Source organism: Bicyclus anynana, chromosome 5 (assembly GCF_947172395.1).
Source record: "Bicyclus anynana chromosome 5, ilBicAnyn1.1, whole genome shotgun sequence".
In the NCBI taxonomy this organism is placed as follows: Eukaryota; Metazoa; Arthropoda; class Insecta; order Lepidoptera; family Nymphalidae; genus Bicyclus; species Bicyclus anynana.
This window is the reverse complement of record NC_069087.1, coordinates 4,772,531-4,790,932: the sequence shown is the minus strand read 5'-3', so window position 1 is coordinate 4,790,932 and position 18,402 is coordinate 4,772,531. Positions and strand designations below refer to the sequence as shown.

Here is an 18,402-nt window from a genome sequence, read left to right as displayed (position 1 = left end):
AATGCATCACTGTGTTGACACCGCCTTCAAAGTGATCAGAAGGTAGCACTTAAGATGTTATTTTTCGCTTTTTAGTTTATTTTTGTGATTTTGAAGTCGATTAAATTTTTTTATTAAATAGATTTTATTTTTCTGTTTTTAGTGTGTCCTAGCATAGTGAACGAAAGCGTCACAGTACGGGTAATTTCGTTTTTTTCGTTTTAACATAAAATTACTGAACTGATTTTCATGAAAATTAAATGGCACCGATATGAAAATATACACTATCAAAAGAGGATTTTCAAAATTGGTTAAAAAATTACGAAGTTATGAAGTAACAAACATAAGAAAAAAAAAACGCCTCGAATTGAGAACCTCCCTCTATTTTTTTAAGTAGGTTAAAAAATGTATGTACTAACAAAGACAAGCTAATGTAAAACGAGTCCATCTTTCTGAAATACCATCGTATAATGGTGGGTAACTAAAAATGAAACAAACATAGATGCTAAGACAATCATGTATTTAAGTTTTAAGTAATAAATAGTCAAAAATTAACAAAAGAACGATTGAAAACAGGTACATATTTTACCAATCTCCAATTTTAAGACTTGCAACTTTTAAAATCCTTACGCTACGAACACTTAACAAGTTACTTTTGCATGCACTACATGAAAATACACACCGGTTTTAGACCAGTAACGCTATTCTGTAACCTTTTTTATAACTCTACAGTGTGAGTTTCCAATTTGTCTATCTCTATCAACAGTATTGTGTTAGATAGAGACACACTGTTGATTTGTAAAAACATCTATATAGGCCAATCAACATCTCGGAAACAGTGGTAAATACTGAAACCGCTAATAAAAATGCTTGTAGCTCATTCGACTAGTCATAACGTTTAGAAATATGTGCAAAAATTTCAGATCCGCACATAAACAATCGCAAAAGTTATAAACAATCAAAGATTTTAAAAAAATGGGGGTATTAATGAAAATTACTCTTAACTATTGGTGTTAGAGAATTTATATTATCTAATTAAAATTGAAATCTAATTGAATAACATTCTTAAAGAAGAGGAAATTTTGTAATGATAATATTAACATACCTGGATCTCAATTGATAATAAATTTTTATTTTATGTTTAAACATAAATTAAATAAAATATACGTGCGGCCGCTAAACGTGACCGCGTTATCGCAGGAAAGCGGACGGTTCCAGTAATATTTTTTTTCGTGTATTAAAATAAATATAAGTTTAAAAAAATTTAAAGAAATAACATAATATTGACACTCAAAAGAAATAACATATAATCTTGACACTCAAAAGAATAAATGACCACTGAATGGAATGAATAAGTGATGATATGAAATTTTTGCACATTTTTCTAAACGTCATGGCGATTCGTATGAGCCACACGTATTTTTGTTCGCGGTATCAGTATTTAAAACTGTTTCCCAGATGTTGATTGGCCTATCAGAATAGCGTAATAGAACTTGTCAAAGAAGGAATACAGTAGGCATCCATCACCCTCATCGAAGAATTACTTGCTTCCACACTTTTGAGCAGGAAGATTGATCGCCTCATGTCCTTCATTTGCTTAAGTGAATGACTAGGTTGCAATATATTAACGCTCAGTTGCAAATTGCAAGACTTGTGTGAGCCAAAAACTGTTTCGAGTCTTCCTATACATAAGTTTCATTTCCTTTATTCATTAGCAGTTTGTTTTTAGATAAGTATCCGATATTGCTTTCGAAATTATCTTACAAATAGATATGTAATCTAACGCTTGCCAGAAGCTTTCAATAATAAGGTATGTACTCTTACAATAGACTACAATATTAGGTACTTTGACGGTAGTGAACAGAGATTAAAATTCATTTCAAATATTTAGTCGATATTGGTAATAGCTATGAACAGCTCGTGCAGATTAATTTGACACCTGGCTCGATTGATGTTTGTACTCAAGTTAATGCGCACGATTTATATTTGATTTGTGGGAAATGCGTCACGTCAAAAAAATGCACTCCGTATGCACAATCGTATGGTAGTGTGACATACAGATATTTGTCGATATTTCCACACAATATCTACCAACTGATTTCGTCCTAATATCCCAACAATTCCTTACTGTCCTATGGTAGAAATATCGACTAACATACCAACAGTATTGTATTTTGGTTGGTAATATCAAAACATTTTACAAAAAATGTATTTAGAATAGCACATTGCGAAAATATACTACAAGAGCTGACGTTCGCCTGACGCAGCGAAGGGTTACTGCAGGAAAACAATTATTTTTTACATTTTGTGTCAATTTTTTTTCGACGTCATTTCAGCGTTAACAATTACCATAGACAAAAATAAGAAAGCCAATTGAATTTAAAATTAGCAAACGGCGTCATCAGGTAATTGCCAGACCTCTAACGTTAGCTTAAGTTCTTTTCTTTGTACTCTTCGTTACTGAAGGTTGTGTATTCCAGTCCCTTTGAAATCATGGCGCCGGAATGTCAGGTCACATATTTTCGCTCTATTCATTATGTAGTTCATGTGGATTTCTTGGGAATAGCTTAAGTTGTTACGACTAGTATTTCACGCACGGCAATACAAATTGATTTGTAAGTATGTATATGTCACCGAAAATTGTAAATACCCTTAGTTTATAATCTATAGCTTGGCAAGTTCGTAGATGACACTTCCATAATATGCGGGCGACGGGGGGACAGGACTGCGCGTGTGTGAAGTCGTGCGTGCGGAGCAGAGGGAAGGATTGCGCGGTGTAAAGTCGAGCACGCAGGGCATCGCTACCCTCCTCCCATCGATCATCGAGTGTTACTAACGAATTTGCCAAGCTATATCTCGCGATATTATCATGGACCTCTTATAATAATAGGACGTACAATCAAGTAGAAAATTTGACATAAAAACTGGCCAATTTTGCTTTGATAGTTTTAGAATTATTGGTAAAGAAAATTATACGTAAAGGCTTTTAAATATAGTCCAACATTCAATAAAACCCCAAATTTAACTTTGAGGATTGAGTTTAAGGTTGATTTTGCAAATGCGACTAGGTACTTGAATTGAGTGCCAAGAAGTTGTGTTTGGCACTCATTAAGTGGGGACGTTTTTTGGTCGCTGATTTTGCATCCACTTTTAGGAGATCGATGGATATCGTGAACTGTCGATAGATTGTAAGGATGTTTTTTTTTTTATTTGTACGTTCACAACCTATCATCAGTTCACAATCTCGCGAGATAGATTATAAACTAACGGCATTTACAATTTTACAATGACATAAAACAGTTCACTATAGTCTAATCTATATACAAACGAACATCGAGACCTCGCATTGAAATGAACATATCGGTTCTATAAACTGCTAAAAGGGACACAATTAGATAGGTACAACCGGTACACGCTATCATACGATGGTGAAGACTACAAAAGTGGAGATCAAATCAGACATGGCAAGACCATTCAGGTCGTAGATTCCATATTTAAGATTATTTTGTACAATTAAGCCATTTAGCCTCTGTTTACTAGTACTGTTCTGTTAAATAACAGATAAAATATAACACAACCAACATTATGTTAAGTAACATAATATATATCATTCAAAATGCATGTTAAGAACTAAAAAGTAACAAGAAAAAGTCTGAATTGATTTAATGTATTTACTTGGATTATTATTTGGGCAACTTTAGTGATTGAAAATGACATTACAAAAAATTATAGACGGAGTGTGTTTTTTGAAAAAAAAAAAAAAACAACTTTCATATTTTTTTTTTTATTCTTTACAAGTTAGCCCTTGACTAAAATTCACCTGATGGTAAGTGAAGATGCAATCTAAGATGGAAGCGGGCTAACTTGTTAGGAGTACGTTGAAAATCCACCCCTTTCGGTTTCTACACGACATCGTACCGGAACACTAAATCGCTTAGCGGTAATTTGCCGGTTAACTAGCCACGGCCGAAGCCTCTCTCCCATACCTGGACCAATTAAGAAAATCTCAATCGGCCCAGCCGGGAATCGAATCCAGGACCTCCGTCTTGTATATCCACCACGCATACCACGTGTATGAGTTTTCTTTTTGTTTAGGTTTTTGTTTTTCGGAAATTTTCAATAGCAGCCCAGAGTTAGTGTCTTTATACTTCTGTAATAAAGTGTGATTTTATAACGGACTTAAATATTTTCATCCAAACTGACTTGGAATAGCTGAAATTGCTTATTTCTAGAGTGAAACCTTGCTCAAAACAGAGGTAAGTACATGAAATTGACGTATGAAGTTATTCTACAAAGGTAAAATATAAAACTTAACAGAACAGTACTAAAACTTTCGGTTCTCGCCAATAGGTTATTATTAATAGCGATAAATACCATAGTAGGTAACGTTAACCCACTCATAATAACGCTTAAAACGAGCGAATAAAAACATTGTACGTTGTTAGATCAATGGCCCGAGTTTAAAATCTCTTACAAGTAAAAATATAAAACAACAAATCTTTTGGAAGTCACAACCTTAACATAATTACAAAAAAAAAGTCAATGAGCAAAAATACAACATATTTGGAAAATTAAACCTAAAGTCCGGCCGCTCAGAGATTGCGTTACTGACACCTGTCAATGTCACCTTTTTATAATTGTTATTTAATTAATTTAGTTATTAATTTAAGTTGACGATTTATGCGTTTATTGTAAGTTAGCATAATTATTTAATTTTTAATGTTATTACTGTTTATTAAGGTCATTAAAATATATTTAAATATCTCATTGATAGGTGTCAGAAACGCAATCTCTGAGCGACCGGACTTTAGGAATCTCAATTGATTACAAATACATAAGTATACAGAATGTTCTAAAGTCCATTGTCAAGCCAATATAAATTGCCCTTTGTAATTTTGACAAAAGACTAATCAATATTGAACTAGTTCTATTTATTGTTTATCATATACAATGTTGTATTTCACACGAGAAAGGTTTTAAATCTTTGAAATAGAAACATCCTGTACATATGTGTCCATAGACAATTTTTATAATCTGTTTCGATAAGAGGCCAATGAGTATTTATCCTCAAAAGAGTATAAACTAAAATTAAAGCACAAATTCTGTCACAGACAATATTTTGAAGCGAACAAAGTATAGGTACATTGTATTATTTTTCAAAATCCAAAATTTTTCAAATTCCAAATTGATTCTGTGAATGTTGGTTCAGTTAAATAGGCACTAGAGGAACACAGAACAATGCATTTTTGTACTTCTTTTTGAAAAATATCTAGAATAAATTTGTCAAATGACAAACTGGCATAACAATATTAAGTATGGACTTAACAAATCGCCCTTTTTATTTTTAAGGGATCATTTTTGTTTAACTGGATAGAGGTTTCTTTTGGTGTTAGGTACGTGTTATAATTAGTGTTGCCATTCTTACGGGTTAACCGGACATATCCTTCTTTGTTTATAAATGCTTTTGCTTATAAATTTATTGTTTCTAAGATTGAATAAAAAAATTATAAAAATAAATACAAATTTAATTTTTATATTAGTTACGATGTTTTTTTTAATTAAACTAAAAATAAAGCTAAGCCAAGCTTAAAATAGCTTAAAAATCTGGTGTTCGTGTAGATGTTATATTTTAGTAATGGCAACACTACTTATAATTTGAGACATAACTATAAACAATTTTAATTTACTAGAAAAATATAAGCGCACAAACTTATTAAACTAAATTGGCCATAAACAATAATAATACATAATTTGAGCATTAATCAGTAAGTACTATAAATACTAATTTCCGATTCCAAGTATAAAATTGTTTGTTACAAATCCAGTATATCTAATAAATTTACTGTAAGATTATTATTTTACAATTAGATGAGTAATTAATGTATTTAATAAATTATTTTGGTTTATTTTACTTAAAAAAATAAATAAAAAAAAAACTTGTTAATTTAAATAAAACAATATATTCAAGGCGTTGCGTTGATAGGAACTATTAAATTAAACAATTAAAACGTGTATTGTCAGATGCAATCTTTATCAATATTTTAGATATCAGCGGTAACGTAGGGGCAGGGCATCACGCGTCTTGATTTTATGTATATACTAGCGGACTTCGTCCGTCCTCAGACCTCTTTAATTAGGCCCTACCGCAAAATTCTTAGTAGACGTCTACTCCCTATGAACTACCTCCCTGCCAAATGAATGACCTTTCGCATTTATATATTAAGATACATAAAGTACTATAATTATGTAGCGACCACTGCAGCTTATTTTCAAGATGTCATATAGATTGCATCAGACTATAACCAACAGTGAGCTTATGTTGTCTTCTAAATTAGCTTTTTGTTCTTTGTACCTAACTGTAGACGGCTATGTTAAGTAATAATAGACCATAACGCTATATTTTTTTTAAACTCTCGTAGGGATAAAATATAGCCATATAATATTCGGGGATTTTCAAATTGGTTCAGTAGTTCAAACAAACAATCAAATCTTTCCTTTTTTTAATACTAAATTTTAAAAAAGGTATAGATTAACGTCATTAAATATTACTTGTTTTACCATTAGAACTTAATATCTGTTAAGGGACCCTTCCAAATAGTCGAAATGGATGTGTTAGGTCTTGCAGCATTAGAGAGCATTGGTTTTAGAAATTCCTTGATTGTTAACTGTCTTTAGCTAATTAAAAAAATATAACATAACACCCATTACCACGTTTTATATCAAAATCAAAATAATTATTACGAAACGCTAACAGCATGTATAATGTTTATTGTATATGCATCATCCTCGCAGCATTTGAGTCAGAACTTCTACAATTGTCGTTTGTTATAAATACTCCCAGAATAAAAAAAATCAATTTCTTGTTCTGTTGTTACAGTCTATTACAACATAACATCCATTGCCACGATTTTCAATATAAATAATATACACCTTGAAGTTTTCTTCGTCTTAAACCGAATTAGCTCGAGGTCATTTTTAATATTGTTAAGGGGTTTCTTGTGTTGGACTAATAAACGTCGGGGCGGCTTACAGACGGTGAAACTAGCACGGTGTATAATGAAGGCTCAAAAGGGCTAGAACTCAGATCTGTAAAGACAGTTTAACAAAAAAAAAACATGGTTGCTTGATACTTGCAGAGGTTGTAAACTCGGGGGGTCAGTGGGTGTGGGTTTAGGAGCCGCCCTTCTTTCGTCCGCGCGCGCCGGGCAACGCCACACCGCGCAACGAACGCATCGCCATTGCGCGGTTGAAGTGACGCTGTGTCTTGTGTTCGTCGGCGTCGCTGCCACAGTCTATGGATGACAGTATCACCAGTAGCACGCCCATCACCTGCATGGATTAGCCATATTTGATCACTTATTTGCTCAGACCAAGTTACCTTCTTTTTGTTTATATTTAATTTGATATGAATCAACTATCTTATTGTCTGTTTTTGAGAGGGAGGAGGTAAACTCACACATTGAAAATATTCAACACCAATAAATATATCCTGTGCCCTTACACTTACACAACTATAAATTTTAAATCGTTATAGACACACGTAAAATTTTAACACAATGAAACATCGATGCTATAGACGCAGTTTGTATGAACACATTAGATTATGATCATAATATGTGTTCAGTTCTGTCAGAGAGGTAACCTCTAGCGAGGCAGTACCTATAGAAGGTCATTGGTCTGAGCTTCTTTTACACCATCTAGTCCCTTGACGCTCGATATTTTTTGTCTGTGCAATACGAATGTCTCATTTGCTCGACTCGGAATTCTACAGAACATTATTGGTTACCTGTACCTATATTTGAAATATGGTATATAGGTGGCGATCGATTGAACATCATAAATCGTAATATAATATTTCAAATAACTTCGACAATTTTTTCCCTATGGGGCTACAAAAGGGGTTGAAATTTTTGTTGTAAGACTTCTTTGCGCACACTTGTAAGCTTGTGAATGTGTTACAAAAAGTGTAATTGTATGAGGCGATAATACATTGAGAGGAAAAGGTAAAGAAATTGTATTTCAGTTTTGTGGTCAAAGCATGCAATTTTTTTTGTGAAAGTCATGTTTGTAGTTATGTTAAAAGTAATTTATTACATTTACTATGGTTAAAATGTAAAATATAATGCAAATGAAAAGGGGTTGAAATCTTGCACATATGAAGGCGCCAGCATACCAAACAAATGATGATGAGCAGCGTGTAGACGTGCACGGTGGCCTCGGGCGTGTTCTCGATGTCTTTGAGCGCGGCCAGCGCCGGCTCGAAGTCCGGCCGCAGGTCCAGCGCGTGTTTGAGGTGCACCGCTGCTTCCTGGAAACCGTTATGTCGTCAATTGTTATGAGAGATATCCTTATCGTAGCAGTGCATATCTGGGTTGATATATTTGAGTCGGCCATATTGGATTTCTAATGACGACACTATTGTCATGTAATAAAAGCCAAAAAGTAAAACATAACTGAAAAAATTTGAGCCTTTTTTTTTTTTTTTTTTTTTTTATTTAATTTCTATTGTGCAATCAGCTGCATCAGCTATAAGCAAATTGCTTGAGAGTACTTTATGGCATGTGCAGCTGACCTTCCATTGAGGGTCATGCTGGCTAATTTACTTTGTTATTGATTTTTTGATATTTATTTTTTTAGGAAATCCCATATGTATGCGCGCTTTAGCCTTCGAACATCCATTGGGACACTGAGGGCGGTAGCAAGTTTGTTTTCATGGATAATGATGCGATTTTTATAGCTCATTGATCTGAGTTCAACCTCTTCTTTGATTGTTTTTATGTCTAGATACTCATGCAATTCCGATATCTTGGTGAACCATGGAGCATTTGTGATGGTTTTTAGAACTTTATTTTGGAATCTTTGTAATATTTCCAGGTTTGAGTTTTTTGCTGTGCCCCATAGCTCAATGCCATAGGTCCATACTGGTTTTATTACTGTTTTGTAAATGAGCAATTTATTACTGAGCGAGACATGCGAATGTCTTCCCATAAGCCAGTTGAGTTTTCTAAAGCTTTGATTTAATTCATCGCGTTTTTTTACTATGTGTGTTCTCCATGTTTGTTTTTTGTCCAAGTGGATCCCAAGATATTTTGCAGTGTCGCTATGGGGGATGATATCTAGTCCCAATTTTACAGGAGTACACTCGTCCGCTCGCAAAGTAAAGGTCACATGTGTTGACTTGGTAGAACTAGCTTTGATACGCCATTTAGTCATCCATGAGTTTATCTTATTCAGGTGTTCTTGCAAGATATTTGAAGCCATGTGTGCGTCTTTGTTGTTACACAATACCGCTGTATCATCAGCGAATGTAGCGGTAAGTACATTTTTTGAGACGGGAATATCAGCAGTGTATAATAGATAGATTGTGGGTCCCAAAACGGAACCCTGAGGAACACCTGCTTTGATATCATGAAAGTTCGAGTACGCGTCATTAATTTTTACTCTGAATATTCTTTGTTTTACATATGATTTCAATAATGTAAAAAAGTTGTGTGGGAGACAATGCTTGGCTTTAAATAGCAATCCATCATGCCAGACTTTGTCAAAAGCCTGTTGCACATCCAAAAACACTGCAGAGCAGTATTGTTTATTTTCCAAAGCTTCTCGAATTTTTTTTGCTACTCTGTGTACTTGTTCCACAGTGGAATGTTGGCTTCTGAATCCGAATTGATGCTGAGGAATAATTTCCCTTTCATGCATAATAGTTTTAAGCCTGGACAGAGTTAATTTTTCAAATAATTTGGATAATGTTGGTAGTAGGCTTATGGGTCTATAGGATGTAACTAGATGCGGTGGCTTCCCCGGTTTTGGAATCATAATGATTTCGGAAATTTTCCAAATAGACGGGTAGTGGGATGTTCTCAAGATTCCATTAAAAAGTTGAGTCAAAAACACAATCGCTTTCCTTGGAAGTTGTAGTAGTACTTCAGCCGTTATTAAACAGTATCCCGGTGCTTTGTGAAGTTCAAGTTCTTTTATTACTCTACAGACTTCTCTAGGAGTGCAGCTTTTTATTGGTAAGCTTAGTTGAAGATCACAATCCAAAAACTCGTCGACTTCTCTATCAGTGTCTGGGTTACCGTTGTTTGGAGTAAAAACTTCACCTAGAAATTTGGCAAAGGCTTCTGCACGTTCACCATCTTTTCTAGCCCAGGTATCATTCTCCAGTTTTAGTGGGTGTTTTGTGGTTATGGGTGCAGCTTTGCTTGTTTTAACAGCTCTATAGAGTGAGTATTCATTGCTTTTCGTTGCAGACAGGTTTACTAGTTTATATTTTAAGGTGTCGTTCTCTACCTCTTTCAAATACAATGTCAGATTGACTGCTGCCAGCTTAAGCGCTTTTTTATCCGACGGATGACGACTATTGTGCCAAACTCTTCTGAGCCTTCTTTTCTCTAACACCTTATTTTTAATGTCCATAGGTAAGTTGTTACTACCTGGCGTGAAGTTTAAATCTGGAGTAGAGATCCATGCAGCAGTTTGTATTATGTTTGTTATGGTTTTGGCTGCTTCGTCAATGTCGTCATTTGTTTTGAGTGGAACTTTTAGTGATAGATTAGTATCAATATACTTTCTGAAGGCTGGCCAATCTGTTTGTTTGTTATATAGATATTCTTTTGTCGGCCTTGAAATTATTGATGTACTAATCGTACCTAGTACTGGTGTATGGTCTGAGCAACTGTCATAGCAACTGTCTACACTTACATACAAATTTGATAACCCTTTATATACAAAGAAGTCTAGGAGGTCCGGTAATTTGTTGGGATCTGTGGGCCAGTAAGTTGGTTCACCAGTGCTTAGTATATTGAGGTTATTTTTAATTAAACTTGAGTTAAGTTCTCTGCCTCGAGGTAGTGTCAGGCGCGATCCCCAATGCACGTTTTTGGCATTCCAGTCACCACCACAAATGTATCTATGTCCAAGAGTTTTAAAATATTCAGTGAATTGGGTTTCCTTAGGGTTTGGTTTAGGGGGACAGTAAACAGCCGAAAGAGTAAGTGACCCGTGTTTATCATACAACATAATGGTTGTGGCTTGTAAGTAAGGTGTTTTATAATCCTCGAGGATTTCATGCTTCAAACTTTTCCTTACAATTACGGCCGCTCCAGCATGGGCAGTTCCGTCAGGATGTGGTGTTGCATATGTAATGTAGCCTTTTATGGTAAAGTTGTGGTTGGAAGTAAGATGAGACTCTGACACCAGCAGCACATCTATGTTGTGAATGTTCAATAATAGTTCGACTTCACTCTTATGTAAAATCAAACCATTTACATTCCACGTTGCCACTCTTAGGGTAGCCATTAGATGATCTTTTGTATTACTGTGGTCAATAAGTTCATCATTATTGACATTTGGTCTATTAATTTGTCTAGCTTTTCGGCTTGTTTTGTGAGTAGTATTTCTAATTTAGTATCTGTTGAAATTTCATCTTTGTTCTGATTTTTAGTAGCTTCTGCATATGTTCTAGTTTTAAATTGGTTTGAGGAGTGCTGTCTAGTGTATGAATGTTCCTTCTCCTTTGCTCCTAAAGGTGGATCGGATTTTTGACCATTTTCTTGTATTACAGTACTCTGTTGTTGATCTTTGTGCGCTGTTAGTTTTCTTTGTTTCGTATGATCTCTCCGTGAAGTTTTTCTTTTGTTGATTTCAACATAGACTTCACAGCCTTTATAGTTTGCAGGGTGATTACCTAAACATAGACAGCACTTAGCTGGGGTATTTCGATCTTTTTTGGGGCAGTCTGTTGTATTATGGCTCTCTGCACATTTCACACATCTATATGGCCTAAGGCAGTTATTTTTAGTGTGGCCATATTGCTGACACCTTTTGCATTGGGGCACATTTGTTCTCTTTATTGGATCTTCAATAATAACTTTTGTATTAAATATATGAGAAATTTTCTTAGCCTGTGGATTGTTTGGATGTGGGTCTAAATTGACAAAGAAGGTTGAAAGCGGTATTTTATTTGGTCCATATCGGGCATTTATTATTTCACCACAGACTGTGTTTCCGGACTCTTCAATAGCTTCCCTTATTGCCTCTATAGGTGTACTCGGATGGAGCTTCTTTATAACAATTCTATAAGGCCTTGTGTCCTTTCTAGAAAAAGTGTGACCAATAAGATTGTTTTCTCTTACGATTTTCATAAGTATGTGGTATGCCTCTATTGTCGGGCAACTAAGTCTTAGTTGGTTTCGGGTAACAACTTTGATTGTAAACTCTTCTTTATCTAATTTTAATCTGATTAGTTCTGTCAGTTTCGCAACATCTTCAATACCGTATAGCATGATGGGTGGTGGTTTGAATACATGTTGTTTATTGTTAGATTGGAGAGTTTCTGCATCATCTACATCAATGTCCAATGATCCGAATTGATTTGACATCACAGTATTCCCTTCTGGTGATGGTGTGCCAGACATTTTCTTTCTTTTTGGGTTTCTGATTGTAGGTACCCTCTGCCACTCAGGATGATGAACAGATTTATGTGGTTTTGGATCGTTGTTGCGTTCCGTGAGATCTGTAGGTGGTTTATTACTACTAGAGCATGGTGCACTACCTGTAGACATGCTCCTTGTTCTCACAAATAGGCTGGGATGAAAAGCCTGCTGAATTAGTTTCTTTCCAGTAACATTAACAGGCACTGGAGCCTGGTTACTCACTCCAGTGGTGTCTTCGGTAACAGATTTCACACTCTCTAGCCCGGGTACCAGAGAGCGCCGGGGGTTGGCCGGATTGCATGACAAATCACTTTCCTTGTTATACGACATTTCATTTTAAAAGGGGTTGGGAAAATCACCAGTAGCACTTTCCCAAGGTACTACTGCCACACTTTTTGAGGGTATTTAAGTCCTCAGGGCTTGTGGTAACCTTGAACAGGTTAGTTAACCGCCGCCTGTGACTCGGCGTTGTCGCTCGTTTAGCACCACCCGGGGGACACGTGTAGGGTGGGCCTTTTAAGAAGTAAAGGTGGTAGTCCTACGGACGCGAGCGATGTCGTCCCCCCAAAAATTTGAGCCTGATAAAAAAGGTTGAGTATGGCTGTAAAGATTTGTAGCGTCAACGTAAGTATCTGATAGTGCGTATGCCTTTAATATCTCGCCGAGAGTGAAGTACTGTTGCCACGCGCTACGGTCCGGCGGCTGCACGTCCAACGAGTGCCGCGTCTAGAAGATGTCTAGGTGTTGTAGCGTGGACGCAAGTACCTGATAGTGTCCGTACGCCTTGAATATCTCGCCGAGAGTGAAGCACTGCTGCCACGCGCTGCGGTCCGGCGGCTGCACGTCCAACGAGTGCCGCGTCTAGAAGATGTCTAGGTGTTGTAGCGTGGACGCAAGTACCTGATAGTGTCCGTACGCCTTGAATATCTCGCCGAGAGTGAAGCACTGCTGCCACGCGCTGCGGTCCGCCAGCTGCACGTTCAACGAGCGCCACGTCAGGAAGATGTCGTGGTGTTGTAGCGTGGACGCAAGTACCTGATAGTGTCCGTATGCCTTTAATATTTCGTCGAGTGAAGTACTGTTGCCACGCGCTGCGGTCCGGCGGCTGCACTTCCAACGAGCGCCGCGTCAGGAAGATGTCGAGGTATTGTAGCGTGGACGCAAGTACCTGATAAATTCCGTATGCTTTTAATATTTCGCCGAGAGTGAAGTACTGCTGCCACGCGCTGCGGTCAGGCGGCTGCACATCCAACGAGCGCCGCGTCAGGAAGATGTCGAGGTATTGTAGCGTGGACGCAAGTACCTGATAGTGTCCGTATGCTTTTAATATTTCGCCGAGAGTGAAGTGCTGCTGCCACGCGCTGCGGTCAGGCGGCTGCACTTCCAACGAGCGCCGCGTCTGGAAGGTGTCTAGGTGTTGTAGCGTGGACGCAAGTACCTGATAGTGTCCGTATGCCTTTAATATTTCGCCGAGAGTGAAGTACTGCTGCCACGCGCTGCGGTCCAGCGGCTGCACTTCCAACGAGCGCCGCGTCTGGAAGGTGTCTAGGTGTTGTAGCGTGGACGCAAGTACCTGATAGTGTCCGTATGCCTTTAATATTTCGCCGAGAGTGAAGTACTGCTGCCACGCGCTGCGGTCAGGCGGCTGCACATCCAACGAGCGCCGCGTCAGGAAGATGTCGAGGTATTGTAGCGTGGACGCAAGTACCTGATAGTGTCCGTATGCTTTTAATATTTCGCCGAGAGTGAAGTGCTGCTGCCACGCGCTGCGGTCAGGCGGCTGCACTTCCAACGAGCGCCGCGTCTGGAAGGTGTCTAGGTGTTGTAGCGTGGACGCAAGTACCTGATAGTGTCCGTATGCCTTTAATATTTCGCCGAGAGTGAAGTACTGCTGCCACGCGCTGCGGTCCAGCGGCTGCACTTCCAACGAGCGCCGCGTCAGGAAGATGTCGAGGTGTTGTAGCGTGGACGCAAGTACCTGATAGTGTCCGTACGCCTTAAATATCTCGCTGAGAATGAAGTACTGCTGCCAGTGCCACGCGCTGCGGTCCGGCGGCTGCACTTCCAACGAGCGCCGCGTCTAGAAGATGTCTAGGTGTTGTAGCGTGGACGCAAGTACCTGATAGTGTCCGTACGCCTTGAATATCTCGCCGAGAGTGAAGTACTGCTGCCACGCGCTGCGGTCCGGCGGCTGCACTTCCAACGAGCGCCGCGTCAGGAAGATGTCGAGGTGTTGTAGCGTGGACGCAAGTACCTGATAGTGTCCGTACGCCTTAAATATCTCGCTGAGAATGAAGTACTGCTGCCAGTGCCACGCGCTGCGGTCCGGCGGCTGCACTTCCAACGAGCGCCGCGTCTAGAAGATGTCTAGGTGTTGTAGCGTGGACGCAAGTACCTGATAGTGTCCGTACGCCTTGAATATCTCGCCGAGAGTGAAGTACTGCTGCCACGCGCTGCGGTCCGGCGGCTGCACTTCCAACGAGCGCCGCGTCAGGAAGATGTCGAGGTGTTGTAGCGTGGACGCAAGTACCTGATAGTGTCCGTACGCCTTAAATATCTCGCTGAGAATGAAGTACTGCTGCCAGTGCCACGCGCTGCGGTCCGGCGGCTGCACTTCCAACGAGCGCCGCGTCTAGAAGATGTCTAGGTGTTGTAGCGTGGACGCAAGTACCTGATAGTGTCCGTACGCCTTGAATATCTCGCCGAGAGTGAAGTACTGCTGCCACGCGCTGCGGTCCGGCGGCTGAACTTCCAACGAGCGCCGCGTCAGGAAGATCGCGTCGTCAAGGTATTGTAGTGTGAACAGAACTCGCGCTAGGTTTAGTAGCACCTTAGAATAAAAAGTAATAAATGTTATAAATAGTAAACAATAAATTTTGTATTCATTGTGTGTTGTTAATATGTGTAGTAACATCTTTTTCGCCCACTTCATGTGACATCCCAGTGTGTAACTGTGGGAAATTCAACACTCCGAAGAGTAAAGGCAAATTTATCAATCAACAAAACATTAGTTTATTTAGTATGTCCACTGCTGGACATAGGCCTCCTTGGACTTGAAAATGACTTGATGTCCTCAGTTCATTTAAAAAGGAGTCAACCAACACTGTGCTTTCCGGTGCGGTATTGCCATTCCAGCATCCTCGGACCCCAACATCCATTCGCTCTTTAAGCTATTTGCCCTGCCCGCCACTTTAGCTTCGCGATTCGCTGAATACCAGTGACTTTGGTTCTTCTGCAGACTCCTCGTTCCTGATTAAATCTCGCAGAGAAACTCCAAGCTTGCTCCATGACCCGCTGAATGACTTTGAGTCTTCAATGAAATTGTTATTAAAGTGACTTACTTCAGAGTTATATGGTGACACTGCCAGCGCTCGCCGGAAGCACTCAATGGATTGTCTGGTGTCACCCTTGATCCTCCAGAAGTTGCCAATTTGGTTGTAAAGCTGCACTGACTTAGGTTTCTCCCTTTTGGCCTTCTTCAGCCGTTTCTCTAATGCATTGATGTCCAATTCTGTTACACCATTTTTAAATGATTTCTTCTTTGTGAATATAAGGGCAACCTAAAAAAAAACATTTTCAATTTTAATAAAAACTTGTTTACTACATTAATTTCTTAGATTAAAATTTGTATATAAGTTAAAATGGCTTAACTGTTATTGTTTTGTTATAGACAATCAATGGTGTAAGTTAGTAAGTGCCTCTGACTGAGTCAAACAACAAATTGGACTGAATTTATTATAAGTACATCACAGACTTGCCACCCGGATAAGTTATCATCCAAATTCACCATAGGTGCAAATGTATCACTATTCTCTATTATTAGGAGATTTGGATTTGTTTCTTATGTTGGATCAATTAAAGAACAAAATCTATACTGCCATTTGTTTGGGACAAGAAAAGCATTAACTAGGTGTTACCAACTCAAACAAGCAATTTTTTGTGAGTGTCATAGGCTTTATCCCCATGATTCCCACAGGAATAGGAACTAGGCAGGATAAGCCGCAAGGCGTGAGCTAGTAAATGATAATGTTACCTGAGGTTCAGGTACATTAGGATGTCTGTGTCGTCGTTGCACACCCACCAAGTTGTCATAGTATGTAAAATTGACAGATTTGCCACAGTCCAAATATTCGTCTTCCATATCACTGCCATTTGTTTCTCTTGTCGCAGAGTCTTCACCATTTTCTCCATTAGCCCTAAAAAGTATTTTTATTTATTTATTTATTCTTTATTGCACATTGACAAGAAAATAAAAAAAACTACAAGGATTAGAATACACAAAAGTGTGCAAAGACGCTGCCTTTGCACACTTTTGTGTATTCTATTGCTATTATAAACCAGTATCTACCAGAGAACTTTTACTAATAATCTTTTTTCATCTCACAGTGTAACCAAATACCAAATCAAATGCAAATCAGCATTACTGATTTTTTCCAGTACTGCCAATCTGATTAAATTGTTTTGTAGAATAGAGGAGGAACATTGCACAGGAGATGTTGCTCATTGCTGTACCCAAAACCTCTGCCAATAGTGAATAATTAAGAAGAAAAAGTATAAATAAGTAATAACTAGAAGAATAATGTATAATTTTTGGCTAATATAGACAGCTCCTATGTAAATCATTGAATGTTATTATAATCAGCACTTTACACTCTAGCCATTTAGTTCGTTCCTGTTTTATTTTTTAAACAACAGACTATATTATTTTACCTTTGCTGTTCATACATCTGGCAATCAGTACAAAACATGTCAAAGCCATGTTTAGTCCAAGTGTTGCCGTAGTATACTGTTGATGTTATTATGTTGAATATTGCATCCTCCTCACTGGTCTGGGTTTTATCACTGTCATCCTAAAAAAGATCAATTAATCAGCACTTGAAAATATTGAACCAATTTTTATGTATTCATTATTAATGTTTTTTTTTGTCATATCTTTTTATATATGACCAACATTTTTATTCCTCTCAAACTAGTGAGAAAATACTATGTCAGGAGTGTGCACAACAATAGTCCAGTGGATGGTGATCAAATCTACAACCTCTCGGTTATGAGTCTGACCCCTTTACCTTTGAGCAATGGAGACTTAATCATTAATTAGTCAGGGGGTATTAAGCTTACAAGTGTTTTAATTTATGAATAATATTATGTTAATTACTTTATCTATATTAGGGTTAAATAACTATGAATGATGTAGAACAAAATCAAGGAGTATAATAGTATATAATTGGATCGGTTGATATGGTCATAGTTTAATATATTTTTTTTTTATACTTATACTATGCTATTAAATTGAAATAACATCTTTTTGATTTATCTCAAAAGTATAATCTGTGGTTTTAATCTAATACATCCTACTAAATTTAAAATTTACTCTTGTTTCTTTAGAGGATTAGAATAATAAGATGTTGCAAGGTATTTACTAAATTAAGTATTAACTTTTGTGCTTTGAAAGTGAAAGTATGACTTCTTGTAAAGAATTAGAATATTAAGATGTTGCACGGTATTTTATTCCATAAGAAACTCATTCTATTCAAGGCTAACGAGTTTACTAACAAAAATGTTAAATAGACCTGTGACAGAATGTACCACATTATTGGATATCCATTGCACACTGATTATATAAAACTATGAAACAGAGAGCACAGAACTGACCTGTGGCAATGTGTTACCGTCGACGATTTGCCCTTCTTCAACGTCCAGTTTCCAAAAATTTGAAGTGCGAGAATTAGTCGCGATAATTTGAAAAGAAAATATATACAAAACCAAACAAGTTATGTATGGAGAGTCCCACATATTGATTGGTAAAGTCAAAAGTAAACATGAAAATTATTTCAAGTTCTGTTATTCGACTGAAACTTTCACATTAAATAAATAATTTGGGGCACAATAATCCCAAAGCTACGAATTTAAATCGTAATCTCCGACTTCTTTTCCTATTTATTTTGACACATGAAACGAAATTTATTTTTGTAATTCGCTTCACGGC

At 37.6% G+C, this 18,402-nt stretch overlaps 1 protein-coding gene across 1 annotated transcript; it reads right to left on the bottom strand.

Moving 5' to 3' along the window:
- Positions 1–480: 480 nt before the first annotated feature.
- Positions 481–18,389, bottom strand: LOC112055845 (uncharacterized). Its single transcript, XM_024096119.2, has 7 exons — positions 18,069–18,389; positions 17,127–17,266; positions 16,450–16,612; positions 15,758–15,976; positions 15,088–15,246; positions 8,153–8,287; positions 481–7,308 (listed from the first exon to the last, which is right to left on the bottom strand). Exons 1-7 carry the CDS (start codon positions 18,207–18,209, stop codon positions 7,150–7,152), a joined length of 1,116 nt encoding a protein of 371 aa, XP_023951887.2. The 5' UTR covers positions 18,210–18,389; the 3' UTR covers positions 481–7,149.
- Between the last annotated feature and the right edge of the window lie 13 nt (positions 18,390–18,402).